Source organism: Scardinius erythrophthalmus, assembly GCF_964197995.2.
Source record: "Scardinius erythrophthalmus genome assembly, chromosome: 19".
In the NCBI taxonomy this organism is placed as follows: domain Eukaryota; kingdom Metazoa; phylum Chordata; class Actinopteri; order Cypriniformes; family Leuciscidae; genus Scardinius; species Scardinius erythrophthalmus.
The window spans coordinates 29688081-29705408 of record NC_138239.1 but is presented as its reverse complement, the minus strand read 5'-3'; the positions used below and the strand labels follow the sequence as shown (position 1 = coordinate 29705408).

At 38.2% G+C, this 17328-nt stretch overlaps 1 protein-coding gene across 1 annotated transcript in view; it reads left to right on the top strand.

The window, feature by feature from the left end:
* LOC308679861 (kelch-like protein 29) overlaps window positions 1-17328 on the top strand; it is a 263473-nt gene that overhangs the window by 192005 nt on the left and 54140 nt on the right. Inside the window, exons 10-11 of the mRNA XM_081347670.1 lie at window positions 3120-3302; window positions 10189-10369. Of these exons, the coding sequence (XP_081203796.1) occupies window positions 3120-3302; window positions 10189-10369 (364 nt within the window). The remainder of the gene's footprint in view (window positions 1-3119; window positions 3303-10188; window positions 10370-17328) is intronic.

Genomic DNA, 17328 nt, shown 5'->3' with positions numbered 1-17328 from the left:
TGATATGTCCCCTTTAAATTCTACATAGGCTGCTCTTCTCTAATTTAGTTAGGTTTAAAGGTGTGTTTTCTCTTAGAAGATCTTTTGCTCTTTTGTTTCATGCGCCCAAACCTGATAGATAACATGCTAGAGGGATTATGGGGGAAATCTAAATCTAGAAAGCTCCTTGAATTCTTTTCATGTCATAATCCATTGGTCTGATCTGAGAGGGGCAGAGGTGGGGCGGCAGTGCTGGACCTCCTGCTGCTTGAGTCTCTAATGCCACAGTCAGCAGGAAGGGCCCGGGCACAGCAGGGTCCCTCGCTCGGCAGAAGGGCCTGATCCCTGCCATGCTGCATTAACACATGCATGCAGGGCGAGATGAGAGAATATAAGGATAGCATATATCTGCTTGAGGACACTGATGGCAGAACACGAGCAGGGCTGTCATGTGGTGTTTGATTGATGCTTCTGCTGTAATGTAGTGGCGTGCAGTGAGGGTTTGTGGAAAAAGAGGGTTTTGTTTGCAGGAGAAAAGGGGGGTGGAACATGTTTCCTGTACTGTTGTGAAGTAGAACACATCTTGCAGTCGTGCAGCTGAAAGATCTGCCATCGGAGAAGATGTTCGTGCCAGTCAAAAGCTTTATTTTCTTCTCAGGAAGTGCCTGTGAACCTGAGCTTGAGCAGGAATATCCCGCCGCTGGTTGTGTCACCTTAGCATCTGGTGTTTAAGCACACATGCATCTTATTTACATGTATTCACTGCAGCACATGAGATGTGCCCCGGTATAGACATGCGTCATGAATATTTAAATTGTCACTGCCATTATTTTTAGCATTAATTGCTCCCCTTTTTTGTGCAAATAAAACTCTTTCCCTGCTATTGACGGAATTGTCTGGCAATCCATGTTTTCAATGTTATGCAGTTGAAAGAGAACAGAATCTTCGCATCAAAACAGGTGAAAAGTAAGCAGAAATAAATAAGTGAAATAAGCATTGCTTATGCACATATAAAATAACATTATCATCAAACATTAACAACTTATAAAGCATAACTGCGTAACGTTCACAAATTAAATGTTGACCCATGAAGAAGTATAGGACTGTGAAGTGAACTGTGAACACTGGCAGGGAAAGAGTTCATAATACAGGATAATACAGGTTCATTTCAAGTATTGTTCAAAAGGGTTTTTTTTTTTTTTTTTGCATTCGTATGTGCAGAATTCCTCTAGGAAATCAGATACTAAAACAAGACATTGAAACACATTGTTGGTGAATCTCTCCATATAGATTTATACAGTATGTGCTTTAAGCCTTCAATTTCCTGAATCACTATTTTGAAAGACAATAAATGTTCCCAGACATAATTCATTTCTGTATTTTTAGGAGCCATTGAGGTCACAAGCAAGAGTATTTCTCCTTTTTTTTTCTTTTGAATATTTTTTAAGAGGCATACAATGACATTTTATTTTCTGCCGTTACAGGGGCCTGACCCTTTCTGTCCCGATCCAGTTTATTTTCTTTTTAAATTTTTTTTCAAGATGATATATGTCATGAATTTTAATTTGGATGATAAGATCGTGTTGTGTACTATCAGCTCACACAAAATAATGGAGCCTGAAGCCCTTTTTTTTATACCAATGAATCTGTACTTTTCCTTGAATAAAAATACACTTTGCATATTTTTGTCAAGTCAATCTTTGCTGATAACTCTGTGGTGATGCTGATAACATCTTTGCTGGCACTCTGTGTTGAGTTACGCCTCATTTTTAGCAGGGGAACATTTGTTATCTCCCCCAAAATTGTCTCTTTTCTTTCTTTTTTTGACTCAAATGCAAAATAGTTTTTCCCTTGTTATGTCCCTTTTTCACATTGAATGTTTTCTATGTACCACATTATAATGATTATATCTCAATTTTCTTTTGTCTTTTTTTTTGTGTTTCTGTGTCAGAATAAAACAAATTACAGTTTGAAAGGCCAGTGATGTGGCATAAGCAGTTAGCGTGGAGACTTCATGTGCTATAGAGAGGAAAACGCATAATTTATCATAAAACAGCTTCTGTTTGTAGATAATTTCACTCTGAACAAAAACTGCTCTACTAAATGCATTGTTTTGCTGTTAAACTTGCATGTTAAAAATAGACTGTTTGCCACTGCCTGCTTCGTATTTGCAGAATTAATCTCCAGTTATTTATAACATGCACTTGTAAACCTTTGCACATCATGCTGGTTTTGGCTGGTCACTCATCAAGCCCTCTTCTAAAAATCCCATTTTCCCAATCCCAATCCCAAAAGCCCTCCCATTTTTGTTTTTTGTTTTTCTTAGTGTGAAGAAAATTTGGTAACAATTTACAATAAGGTTCATTAGTTAACATTAGTTAACTACATTAGTTAGCATGAGCTAATAATGAACTGCACTTATACAGCATTTATTAATCTTTGTTAATGTTAATTTCAACATTTACTAATACTTTATTAAAATCTTGTTAACATTAGTTAATGCACTGTGAACTAACATGAACAAACAATGAACAGCTTTATTTTTATTAACTAACATTAACAAAGATGAACAAATACAGTAACAAATGTTTTGCTCATGGTTAGTTCATGTTAGTTAAGACATTAACTAATGTTAACTAATGAACCTTATTGTAAAGTGTTACTGAAAATTGTTATATTCTAAAGAAACTTTTTCCATGATAAAGAAACTTTTGTGCGTTGAAAAGGTTCCATGGATGTTAAAGGTCCCTGGAACCATCAATGCCAATAAAGAACCGTTGATTTTAAAAGCGTGGTCAAGCTCGTTCACCTGCCACAATAACCAGCACCAGCACTTCCCATATAAAATCATCTTGAAATGTGATCTGTGGCCGGTTGCATAAACTGGTTGTTCATCTAATTTTTTTTCTTTAAGACTGGTAATAACTTTTTTAAGTCAGTTATATAAAAAGGCAGATTGTTCTCATTTGAATCCGAAAAGTAAGGCTGATTAGCCCTAACTAACTGCTAGTTGGTCAGACTAGTTCTTAGCGGCTATTTTTATGCAACTGGCCCCTGGTCCAAACAGGTCTGATCAGTCGCTTTCAGCAGATTATTTTAGTGAATGTCAATGTTTTTTTGTCTCTGTCCCGTCCCTGCAGGTGTCGCTGAAGTGATCGTGCTGGTGGGTGGGCGGCAGGTCATCGGTATGAACCAACGCTCGCTGACAGCAGTCACTTGCTTTAACCCTCAGAACAACAAGTGGTACCCCCTGGCCAGCTTGCCTTTCTACAACCGCGAGTTCTTCTCCGTCGTATCGGCGGGGGATAATATCTACCTGTCAGGTAATCAAACCGACAGTGTGTCACTTGCAGTTTGGTGGCCTCCCGCAGGAGTCTGCTTTTATATTTAGCACTGCACGCTCTAAAGGATGATGGGAAAGCAGATGGCTGTTCCCTCGTCTCTGTCTTTACGACTGGCTGTGTGTCAAATTATGATGTTAAATATCCCACAAATCAAGCAAGATTAAATCAATAGCGCAGGAAGGACGATGCTTTTAAAGATGTAACAGCAATTTGTTAGTGAAAACTTTGTATGAGTTGTTTGTCCATAGACATCAAGATTTTTATATTTAATTTTAGATAATTGCATAAAGGAAAGTATATTGCCATGTTCACACAGCAGCAGAACAATGTTGTCAGTCCTCTATTTGAGTCTGTAATATGGTTACGTTCACACACAGTACTGTTATTTACAGCAATGACAACCGCATTCTATAACCAAAATCACACCAGTAAATTTTCTGGACTCACAACCGCATTTTATGAAAAATTGCTGTGTGAACAGAACTAGACTGAACAACTAGTCTCTCACGTCATACAGTACGAAAGAGCCGCTCTCACTGCACAAACGTGTCTACTGTGTGTCGCTGGTATTCATGTGTGGTTTCTGTAACTTACAGAGGAGATAATTTTCTAGAAATAAAGTTTAAGAACCTTGCTGTATTTTTGTGTAATTAAAAGAAAGTACACCACCATCTTACTCCGACGAAAGTGACATTAACGCACCTGTTGTCGTAAACACGACTTCCCATCTCGTAAATACGAACTTCCCAGGAGGACTTGAACGCACCAAATTTGCATATTTAGAAACATATTGTTTAGCCTACATAACATATCGCATTCTCCTGTGTAAGCGTAGGTTTATAAATTATAAAATTATGCAATGCTGTATTATGATTTTTAAATGGTTTTAATAAATCGTGCAGCCTTAGAAAACTGTCTAATAATGTGTTTCTTGGATTCTCGTCCATGGAATTCGCCACTGCTGGTATTGACAGCCCTACAGATATATTTACCATGGTTCAGAACGCCATGCATAGCACATTAAAATAATTGAAATTATATGTATAAATAGCAATAGTATCAAATCAGGCAGATGCGTTGCAAGTGGTCAAATTATTAACAGGGCGTTAAACATGTGTAATTGATCTTCAATAATCATTAAAAAAAAAACACCCCAGAAAAAAGGGCACTTTCTCTCGAGGAAGAAAAAGGGCAGGTGCTCAAGCCCCCTTTGATGTCGATGTGTGCACAATCCAGTCACTGTTCTCAACCAGAGATGCTCTCATCAGTTTTGTGTTTGCATGTTTCTCATTTTTAAATGACACTCTTTTGTACTTTGTCAAATGATTAAATGATCCATTACGCCTTCCTTTTTTGTTTGTTGCATTGGCCCTGTCCCAAATGGCATCCTAAGCACTCTGGGTTTTCCTATGAGTCTGCACTTTCATGATGTAGCCTAATGCCGCTTTGACTGTCGGGAAGAAGTCTGATGCGGAGCTAGCATCAGTGCGGGCTCGGCAAAAGTGTGCATCGAGGGCGCATATCGACCGCAAAGCTTCTGAAACCTAAAATGGCAAATGGGACACCGGTCTCATGGACTTAACAGACACGTGCACGCAGCAGCCATTGTAAGTCCACAAGACCGAAAGTGCATATAAAGTGTGCCATTTGGGACAGGGCCTTAGTGCTTTTAGCATTCTTTGGCTACAGCAGTTAACAGTTTACTTCCGGTCGCCATTGTCATTCCATCAGCAGCTGTTGCTTAAGACTGCTACAAAACCAAACCTGCTGGTCTGCTGATAAGAGCTGCAACTTCTGTTACATTTGAGAAACATCAAACGGCAAACAGAACAAAAGTGATACGAAACAGCGCTTCTCGTTTAAGCTGAACTACGTGGACCGTTTATCAGCGCAGAGCAATAGACAGCGCAGAGCGAACTCACAACAGGTTTACTCTCGGGCCGATCTCAATCACGCGACACCGTAACTACACAGCACTGGGAGATCCAGTGAGAAAGCGTTTGAATTCACCGCAGAATTAATAAGATCTCAACGAGATCTAGTGGGAGGCATTCAAATTTGGTGCAGAATTCTATTACAAACCACACATATCAGATCAAAACAGCGCTTCCAATTTTTCCAGCACTTGAAAGTCCTAAATATTAATATTTTTAATGATTATTTGTAAAACTAAAAGTTTTAGGAAAACGGACACTTTGTGGCCAACACACACTTTTATTTAATAAGACATGAAATTACCACTAGTAGATGGTGGCAGAGGAGCACTTATTGACTTATTAGCCATTTTCACTCCCTAATAGTATATGGAAAAAAGTAGGAAGTCATAATTCTCATGAAAAACAAAAACTTTACACAGAAAGCATGTAAAGAGTGCTCCTTTTAAAATCAATGAAGCTGTTGGTCAGTTCAGTATGATAGAACAAGAATTGTACTGTTATGGTTTGTGTTTGTTTGTTCACTTTAGAGTTTGTTTTCTGTTTCTAGGTTGGTTTTCAGTCTGTTAATTGGTTCAGTTCTCTCTCTCTTTGTCACTATGGTTTCTAATTGATTGTTAGTTCTGTTCAGGTGTGTCTTGTTAATTAGCTCCTCAGTTGCTGTCTATTTAAGCCCTGTGTTTCTATCAGTTCTTTGTCAGTTCTACATTGTGTCAAGTTGAATGTTCATGTTCATGTTTTGAGTTAGTTTTTTTAATAAAGCTGCTGCACTTAGATCCTGTCTCATCTCTGCTGCAACCAGCCTGACAGGTACATTTAATAAGAGTAGAATATTTATATTTTTTATAATTTATTCTTTTAAAAATTTGTTTTTAAAAACTGTTGTAAAAAAAAAAAGCTAACATGTAATATTATTGTACTTAATAATACAAAACAATAGTAAATATATGATAAAATTAACTTAATGATATTTAAGTATCCGATATCCAATTCATGTATTTACACTTGACAGCTGGGACCGAGATGGGTCTTGTGCATGTTGCCCACTTAGGTCCCACCTAGTACCAAGTGCAATCCTACAAGAATTACATCTGGGCAATTTACATGGGGCCATTATGGAACCCGCGGACAATCCCATACAGAGCCCATTTTCAGCCCATTTCAAACCCACATGGGCCCCACATACAAATGTCTACTGGGTTAAAGCTGGGACAGAGATGGGTCTTATGCATTTTGCCCACTTGGGTCCCACCTAGTACCAAGTGCAATCCTACATGAAATCCATCTGGGCAATTAACATGGGGCCATTATTGAACCCGTGGACAATCCTACATGGGGCCCATTTTTCAGCCCATTTCAGACCCATATGGGCCCCACATACAAATGTTGGCTGGGATACTATCTGAAACATCGCGCAAGCTTAAAGGGGGTTCTTGCACAGATGGACGAACACGAAATTGATGCTAGCTTTGCGATATATGCGAAGTTCACCAAACATCACCATGATTTTGAGGCGGAGTACGAAAAGTGCCATCATTGCAGCCTGCGCATGCTTCAGTTATTGTGTGCGAGAGAGATCTCAGGACTGGTGTGATACAACACGATCTCATGAAAGTGCGTATCTATACCCCAAATTTTATTTCTTGTGCCATTTATACGCCAAAAATTGTTTTTGCGTGCATGATACGAACTGTAAACCCCTTGGGTAGGATTAGGGGTGGGGAGTGCGTGTGTATTATACGCCATAAAGTGCATATCATATGCACGCAAAAACAATTTTTGAAGAAAATTGAATACAATTCGTGCTATAGATATGCACTTTCATGAGATCGTGGCGGGCTTTAACGAGGAGCAGTGGGTTCGAAATGTTAGGATGAGCAAGCCAACCTTTGATATGTTGTGTCAACGTGTGTCCACATTCCTCTCCTACAACGACACAACGTTTCGTCGCCCCATTCCGTCCCTTTGCAGATGCGCGTCGGGGTTTCTCTCGTCATTAAACCGCGGATACATGCCTTAGAAAATCCGATCTGTCTGTTTACATTACAGTCGCATTGGCACATATCTGATTTATATCTGATTTATTTCCACATATGAACGAGGCCTGAAACCATTTTCGAAATATCCGAATGCATGCGTTTTCCCCTGTTTACACTGTCATAGAACACATCCGATCTGTGTCACATACAAGGGAGTAGTTTTGGTTTGAACATTGGGGGGTTCGAAGTGTGAACCGTTTAGCGGGGTCCTGGGACATGCTTCCTCATGAGATTCATTTATTTGTTTGTTTGTTTATTTTTTTGCAAATTGCTCATGCACTTGCACATTTTATCATCAGAGTATATGGTGATTTGCACGCACCACTCATGCACAGACAAATAAACAGTCATAATACACTGATAATTGGTCCGTTCGGTTCATATGGGAACTTATAAAAGCAATAAAAGCATTAAACGCACGATGCATATAATTAATCAATGGCCTGATTCTATGTTTCCATTAACCATGATAAAGGCTATAAATATTGGCGGGGTTGTACTTGCTAGTTTTGGTTATTGGGGGGGTTACCTCCCCCCCATCCCCACATTTGAGCAAAAATGTTAAAGCTCAAATGTTAGTCTGGAGGCCTGTCTCTAGTATTCGAGACACTACTCTAAGTTGCTGTTTGACCGCGATAATTCGAAGCTCACACCTGTAAGTAAATGATGTTGTCACTGACAAAAAATGACAGTGTGAACAGACTGTTTCTGTTATGCCTTAAAGGTGTTTTTTAATCACGTTTTTCCATCTCTAGTTCATTTTATATGACATTTTATATTCTAGGGTGTGACAAATATTCCATGTTGTCACTCAAATAATAGGAGCTCACAAAATCTGCATGAATAATTGAACACAATTAGCTAAATACGGTTTAAAAATGTTTAGCATGTCACGCTGCCTACATAACAACTTTTAAAGTGTTTTGAATAACCAAGTTTGAACATTTAAGGGCCTTTCACACTGAGCATGATTAAACAACGCAAAGTTTAATCGTAATGACGATCTTGAATCAAAACAATAGATCCCTATGGAGCTATTCAAACCTGGCATGATCAATCACAGCGCGACAAAGGGAGATTTTTTTCTATCAGTGTGTAGATTTTTTTTTTTTCATCGCCCTGTGATGAAACGAGCTGCCCAATTAGATTTGAGCTTACACGAGCTGGGTGGCACTGTTTTAAAAACCTGTGTAAACACCGAAATATTCCGGTCGAGAGAAGAGAATGGATGTTGAGTGTTATCATTGGTGTCTGAGAACAGATTTATTCTAACATTTTCTTTATATGATTTATTATAATTTCTATTCATTTTCCACTGAATTATGCGATTTGAAGAGCTTGAAACAGCGTACAGAGTGGTTTTCTTCCGTGCGTGTCTGTTATGAGTCAAAGAGCTCATTTGCTCTAGAGCTGTCAATCATATTTTGTGATCATAATTACTTGCCCTTCTGAATGATGATGTTGTGTTCATTTCTGAGTTCCGCACAGTTCTGCACATGAACAACAGATGAAACATGAAGCCAAATAAATATATTACGGCGATATATGTTCTGTATGTGTTTTTCAAGCGGCTCTGGGTATTTTTTATAACAATAAAGAATGAGAAATGCTAAGCAGGTGTGGTGTTCAGTTTATTATAAAACACTACAAACAAGGCACGTCTGCCCATTATTTAATCAAAATATGTTTTAGATCGCAGTGGTAGATCACAGGTACTACTGTGTAGTACCAAACTTTATTTATCTCAATGTACTGTTGTGATACTGTTGCGGATGAGGTTAAAGCCAAATTGGAAAACCTACGAGATGCATACATGAGATGCATTCTCGGTCAGCGCCACCTATCGTACAGGCATGAATTAGCTGAAGGCAATCAATCGTTTCGCGTTCAGTGTGAAAGCTTCATTCGTCAGCGATGCGCTTAGCATCACGCTCGGTGTGAAAGGGCCTTTAGTGCCAAAAATATATACAATAAAGAGTTAAGTTGTGTTGTATGTATATTGTGGCATCGTGAGAGGTAGGGTATCACCAAAGTGTGGGTTGCTTCACAAATCGAGTCCAGGCAGAGATCAAGTCACTGGTATCTTTTTAATAATCAACTCAAAACTCCAAAACGTTTTAACCAAAACACTCTTCCAGCTTCTTTTTATGCTCTCTAACAAAAAACACCCAGTCTCTCTGTTCTCAGCTCATTAACAGCTTTTCTCCATCACTTGCAACAGCTGTGTCCCCACCCCTGAGGAACCTGGTAACTGTAGTCTTGGTTTGTAGTCCCCATGCTGCAACCACCTAGATGGCACATACCTTGCCTTTATGACAAACCCTCTCACGATGCCACAATATTTTATAATTCATTTATATTTACTTATTTATAAAGTCCATTATTATTATATGTAATATTAATTATGTATATATATATATATATATATATATATATATATATATATTTTTTTTTTTATATATATATATATATATATATATATATATATATATATATAAAATATATTATACAAAATATTTTTATAAAGAAATGCATTGTATACAATTAAATATGTATGTATAAAAAGTATTATAAAAACGTTAAAATGTAAGTTAAAATTTTAAATTAACTTATGTTCAGTTGCTGCCTTAAACTTAAATTAAATTATTAAATTATAATCAAATTTTCTCAGTCATTTATCAAAGTCATTTCAACACAGTTATCATGTCATGACTTAAACTGTCCGTAAAACAGTCTTTTTTTTGGAACCAGTTAAAACTGAATTCCCGAGAGAGAGGGAGATGTGAGTGTGGAGTGTTTTTTTCCTTCAGATCTGTATTAATGAAGGTGTGATGTCAGAGGGTGTAAATGGAGACTTCAGCACTCATTTGCTTGGGCTTGTACCCTCTTTAGGTGGCATTGAGTCGGGAGTCACGCTGGCAGACGTGTGGTGCTACATGTCCCTGCTGGATAATTGGAATCTTGTGTCTCGGATGACAGTCCCGCGCTGCCGGCACAACAGCGTGGTGTATGACGGCAAGCTTTACGCCATTGGAGGACTCGGAGTGGCCGGAAACCTGGATAATGTGGAAAGGTACCTGGCGTTTGAATTAAACATTTCATTGCAATTCCATTAGGTGTTTCAAATAAACGTGGTCAGCTCTTTCTGTGCTAAGAGCCAATCTAATAATTGGATCTCTGCTGAAGTATGGAGGGAGTATTTTGCTGGCAGGTTGACAGTGGCACAGATGCATCGAGTAGATTGGATCAGGTTTTGCTGTCGTGGACTGTAGCTATAATCGACCCTTACACGGAGGTCGTGACACAGTTGGTCCCTTTAAAAAGAACAGAATGCAAAAGCGTCAAGGGACGATGATGTAAACACAAACCAGATTGATATTTGAAGACCGTTTTAAAGTTGGTCATATTGAAATAAACCCATTTTCTCATGCAGTATCACTCTTATGACATGAGAATCAATTTGAATTCATTCTTCTGGCACTAACATCCAATTTCCATCTCACTGCCTCTCTCTCTGCTCATTCTAGTCTCGTAGGCTCCTTATTCTAGTCTTGTGTAGCCAGACTTTTTTGAGCTCCACAGCTTATTCTGACCCCCAAAAAACGTTCATTTGTCCAGGTTTTTCTTTTTTCAACAAATACCCACTTAGATAGAAAGGACTGTCTGAGTGACATGTAAAATGATTTTATTTTATATTTTATATATATATATATATATATATACAGTGAGGAAAATAAGTATTTGAACACCCTGCTATTTTGCAAGTTCTCCCACTTAGAAATCATGGAGGGGTCTGAAATTGTCATCGTAGGTGCATGTCCACTGTGAGAGACATAATCAAAAAAAAAAAATCCAGAAATCACAATGTATGATTTTTTAACTATTTATTTGTATGATACAGCTGCAAATAAGTATTTGAACACCTGAGAAAATCAATGTTAATATTTGGTACAGTAGCCTTTGTTTGCAATTACAGAGGTCAAACATTTCCTGTAGTTTTTCACCAGGTTTGCACACACTGCAGGAGGGATTTTGGCCCACTCCTCCACACAGATCTTCTCTAGATCAGTCAGGTTTCTGGGCTGTCGCTGAGAAACACGGAGTTTGAGCTCCCTCCAAGGATTCTCTATTGGGTTTAGGTCTGGAGACTGGCTAGGCCACGCCAGAACCTTGATATGCTTCTTACAGAGCCACTCCTTGGTTATCCTGGCTGTGTGCTTCGGGTCATTGTCATGTTGGAAGACCCAGCCTCGACCCATCTTCAGTGTTCTAACTGAGGGTAGGAGGTTGTTCCCCAAAATCTTGCAATACATGGCCCCGGTTATCCTCTCCTTAATACAGTGCAGTCGCCCTGTCCCATGTGCAGAAAAACACCCCCAAAGCATGATGCTACCACCCCCATGCTTCACAGTAGGGATGGTGTTCTTGGGATGGTATTCATCATTCTTCTTCCTCCAAACACGTTTAGTGGAATTATGACCACATGACTTTCTCCCATGACTCCTCTAGATCATCCAAATGGTCATTGGCAAACTTAAGACAGGCCTTGACATGTGCTGGTTTAAGCAGGGGAACCTTCCGTGCCATGCATGATTTCAAACCATGACGTTTTAGTGTATTACCAACAGTAACCTTGAAAACGGTGGTCCCAGCTCTTTTCAGATCATTGACCAGCTCCTCCCGTGTAGTTCTGGGCTGATTTCTCACCTTTCTTAGGATCATTGAGACCCCACGAGGTGAGATCTTGCATGGAGCCCCAGTCCGAGGGAGATTGACAGTCATGTTTAGCTTCTTCCATTTTCTAATGATTGCTCCAACAGTGGACCTTTTTTCACCAAGCTGCTTGGCAATTTCCCCGTAGCCCTTTCCAGCCTTGTGGAGGTGTACAATTTTGTCTCTAGTGTCTTTGGACAGCTCTTTGGTCTTGGCCATGTTAGTAGTTGGATTCTTACTGATTGTATGGGGTGGACAGGTGTCTTTATGCAGCTAACGACCTCAAACAGGTGCATCTAATTTAGGATAATAAATGGAGTGGAGGTGGACATTTTAAAAGGCAGACTAACAGGTCTTTGAGGGTCAGAATTCTAGCTGATAGACAGGTGTTCAAATACTTATTTGCAGCTGTATCATACAAATAAATAGTTAAAAAATCATATATTGTGATTTCTGGATTTTTTTTTAGATTATGTCTCTCACAGTGGACATGCACCTACGTTGACAATTTTAGACCCCTCCATGATTTCCAAGTGGGAGAACTTGCAAAATAGCAGGGTGTTCAAATACTTATTTTCCTCACTGTATATATATATATATATATATATATATATATATACACATGCACGTGTGTATTTATACAAAATAATTATACACAATACACACACATATTATGTAAACACAAACTTTTATTTTGGATGTGATTAATCGAGATTAATCGCTGCCCAGCACTTATATTTATATATAAGTGTATATAATTTAAGTTTTAATTGATTATTTATTTATTATATTTGAAAAGTTATATGTATATGTGTTAAGGTTAGTTTACCCAGAAATGAAAATTCTGCTGTTCATGTCGTTCCAAACCCGTAAGACTTTCGTAATGTCTTTACTACCTTTCTGGAATTTGAAAGTGGTAGTCGCATAGCTGTCAACGGAGGGACTTCATTTGTGTTCCGAAGATGAACGATAGTCTTGCGGGTTTGGAACGACATGAGGGTGAGTAATTAATGACAGAATTTTCATTTTTACATTATTTTACATTCGACATGTCCTACAGCTTTTCCAATACATTGGATTTTTTTTAATTATATATAATAATTATATTATATGTAATTATTTTAATAAATTATATTGTAAATTATATATATATGAAATATCCAATACACTGGATTCAATATCCTCTGGTCACAGCTAAAACCATGTAAATGCAAAATCATGCAAACAAGATCATGTCATCAGTATTTTTGACTCTTTTCTAGAGAAAGAAAGCCTGTAAAAGGTTCATTTGGAATTAAAGCCAGCCAATCAGATTGGAACTGGCCATTTCAGTGAGCTTAACCATTGTTGTGTGCAATATGAATGAGACTCCCCAAACAGTCCGCTGGGACGCTTGTTTGATTGACAGAACCGTGGAGGTTTGTTAGAGACCGACTGCCCACTTCACCCTGCTGACTCCTAATTTATATCCCACCATCCATCTTGCCTGCAGTTTCACGCTCATAAGCATGACATCTACTCCGTTCACAATGATGTCTTCAGTCAGCCTGCCTCTCAAGGCTGCCTTTGGGCCAATCGGGAGCAGCATCAATGTGCTCTTGCTCTCTGTCTGATTTGTTTTTATTTATTAAAGATGAATTTGGAAACTCAAAACAGTGACTTGCCTTGCTATAAGCTGTCTGCATAGGCATCAGCTTGGTCACGTCAGAATTGAAATGAACTTGAGATGACTTGAAATGATGATCTGTGAGCTGTTTTTTAGTAAGCACTCAGCTTGGTGAGATTAAAAGCTGCACATCCGTACCGGCAACCTTCATAACACCTGCAGTGTGTACAGAGGATTTGATGACTAATGATCCTTAAAGTAGGAGACTATAAATAATAGACAAACAACACCTAGAATTAATAGATAAAAGCTACATGAATACACTTTTTACTGTATTATTGTAGCTACTTTTTATGGAAGGCATTTTCTGCCAATTTTAAATGAATATTGACATAAGTACAGTTGTCTATATTCAAATGGTTAATCTGGTTTTAGTTTTCATTTTTTATCATTTAATTGATTTGTTTAAAATTGGCAGAAAATAACTTCCATAAATTTTGAAGCAATGCAAAAAAAAAAAAAAAAAAAAAACATAACCCCCCCCCCCCCCCACAAACTTACTGAAACGTTGATGTGATTTGGTTTTAATAATTGTCATTATAAATATACAAAAAAAAATTATAATGTAAGTTAACAGTGTATTGTTCTAAATACATGAAATGCAAAGCACATCAAACTATTTGTTAATCATTTTTCAGTGTTGAATGAGGCTCTATTTATTTATGAAAATTTCTCACACTTCCTTTCTGCCATAGTTGACTTAATGCATACTGGGATTATATTCTCCCTAGAGGATATTTGTGATGTTTTCCTTCGATTTTGGCTGAACAGGCCATCTTAGAAGTCATCATAGTGCTTCAGATTGTTTTTTTGGAACATGTTGGGAGTGCGTCTTAAAATCCTCCCTGTGGAGACAGAGTATATAGATTCATAAGTGCCAAATGAGAATAAAACTGACTTTAGTGAGCATATAAAATAAATGTGCTCAACAGTGACTATGAAGTTTTTATTTTTGGTGGTAATCATCATTTTAATGTCCCAAAACTGCAAGATTTTGTGACAAAATCTGATCTGATCTGATCTGATCTGATCTGATCTAAAATGATTGGTGTCAACACTGTGTATCGCATCTGTTCAGATCTGACTTGTGTGCCCATGCCGCTTTTTTGTTTTCTGGAATATCTGCATTGTTTTGTTTTTTTTATGGCAATGACGTTGTGATGGTAGGCATACGCCAAAAACAACAACAACTGTGAATGCATTATTATTATCAGGTAGTAATGAATCACAGGTGTTTTATATATGAAATGAGGACATGACCACAGCCACTGATGAGGCCGAAACCAGCAATGTACAGTGCAAATAGGCTTGAAATATTTAATTGTACCTAACCTTATTTTATTTATTTGTTATATTGAAGAGAGATTTTTGAAGGATTTCAAATTGTTTGTTGACGTTTAAGAGGCTGTTCTGCCAACCTTGATTTATGTAAGCAATAAGGTACGAGAGGCTGTGCTGTATCGTGAATAAGTAACGGCTGAAGGGTGTTGTTAGGCACGACGCGAAGCGGAGTGCCTGCAACCCCTTCAGCCGTTACTTATTCACGATACAGCACTTGCCTCGAGTACCTTATTGCTTTTATAAAACGGTTACCACACAATATTAAAGTAAAAAAAAATGTATTAGTGCAACTTTTCATGAAGTTAAATCAATAAAAGCATTCCTTCCGCTAGAAAAAAATAGTCCCTGACCGTGAACAACAACGTTCCAATGTGTAATATGCATGAAAGCTCAAATAAAAACAACAAACCGTTCTCAAACTTTGTCTCATTCTTTTTATTTTTTACAACACAATATTTGTGAAATTTCCTCACAAAAATAGGCATAGCTTATCTCTCAGCATGAGAAAACGTTTATTTTTTTGTTTATTCCATTATTTTCTCTCTGCACTAAACTACATATTTACATAGCCTAAATAAAAACACAAGGGCACATATTTTGATAGATAACAGTTAGGTCTTTAATCTATTTTATTAATGTTATTAATTTAGTTGCTAAAATGCTGCCTAACAAGAGATACTTTTTTATTGTTGTTTATTTAAATTTATTTGAACATCTCCGTTTATTGTGCACGCATTAAATATTTGTCTCATTTCAATCGTCTCCACTGTGATGATATTTAACGCGGTTCTCTTTAGTTGGGGCTCAGCACTGTCAGCAGTGTTTTCTGTTGCAGCAAGAATGTCGCTCCAGTGCTTTCTTTGTTTTGGCCTCCAGTAGCTCTGCAGTGAACTTTCACACTTATGTCCACTCACAGACATAATTTCCCTCGATTCGAGACCAGCATCGGACAATCTCTGCACCATGGTGCTGCGAAGGCAGTGATTTGTGTAAACCTTGGAGGTGCCTGCTGCTTTACAAATTCTCGGCAACATTGTTGCGAGGTAGTTCACACCCATAGGCTCTCTTGTGTACCTGCAACAGTCAAAAACGAGAAAAAACTTTAACACAACAAGATTTAACACAATAATAAATAGCTAATATGATTTATGTGCCGCTGCGTGATCTACGTACCAAACACATTTAGAAAGGTTTTGCTTTTTTGGGGTGAAGGTAAAAAGCAGGGGGGTTAGATGGCAGAAGAGAAAAGTACTTCTCTAGAGAGGCAACGGGACAAATCGGGTTCCCAGTTTGTTGGAACATGAAGCCATGCCTGCTCTCCTTATTTCTGTCATGTGGGTCCTTATGGTTTTTTGTGTCTTCATTGAAGCTCATTGTGACATACTTTAGACCATTTTCGTTTGTTAAAATGCAGAATGAGTCTGAAATGAGTTCTCGGTTCTCCTCTTTTCCTCTACGTCCGAAGTGTAACTGCACGTCAAACCAGACTTTGTTTACGAGTCCTTCTGGTGTGTTGGGATTAAGCGCATCTGTTGATATGTGTATACAAACTTACTGACACCGTGTAGAACTCAGGTCTGGTCTTTATTATCAACATTCACATGTGTCTTCTTTCCGCACCTGCGCTCTCTAACTTTTCCAGAGCTCCTACGTCATCTTCTACGTCATCAACATAATCTATAGCATCGGACAGTTTTATGGTGCTGAAATCTTAAGTAGAAATCGGTGTGTGATGCTCCGTTTTATCACAACCCTCTCTTCTCATTGTCTTTACGACTCCAACGAAAACATTATTGGATGAGGTGAATTTGTTGTCTCTCATCAGACACCAGGACAAACTCAAAGGTGGATCATTCAGGAATCTGTTCAGACCCGCACGTAACGCTACATAGCTACTGATCCCATATTTTTCGCCTTTGGAGCTTCTGACAGTTCCGTAGAAGTCATGGAGAAGTGCATTGAGTTCCATCTTGGTGATTTGTTTAAAATCAATGCTGCAACCCTTTTCGCTACACCAGTCACCGAAACATTTCACTGCCCATTGGGTTTGCTGCACGGTATTTTTTTTCATTACGAGTCTTCTCGAATGTATCAATGTTACATTTCAGCACTTCAGCATGATGGTTCATATTTGTAGAAGTCTCTCCAAATTGTTCCTCAAACCACTCATCCATCGTCATGCCACCTAGTAAATCGAAATTTACTTTAAACATTTTAGCCTTTTTAATTCTTACGTTTTTTTCTATGTTTGTGTTGATACGTGTGGTTGCTAAGGGTGTTGCTAAGGGCGCAGTGATAAATAGAACCGTTGG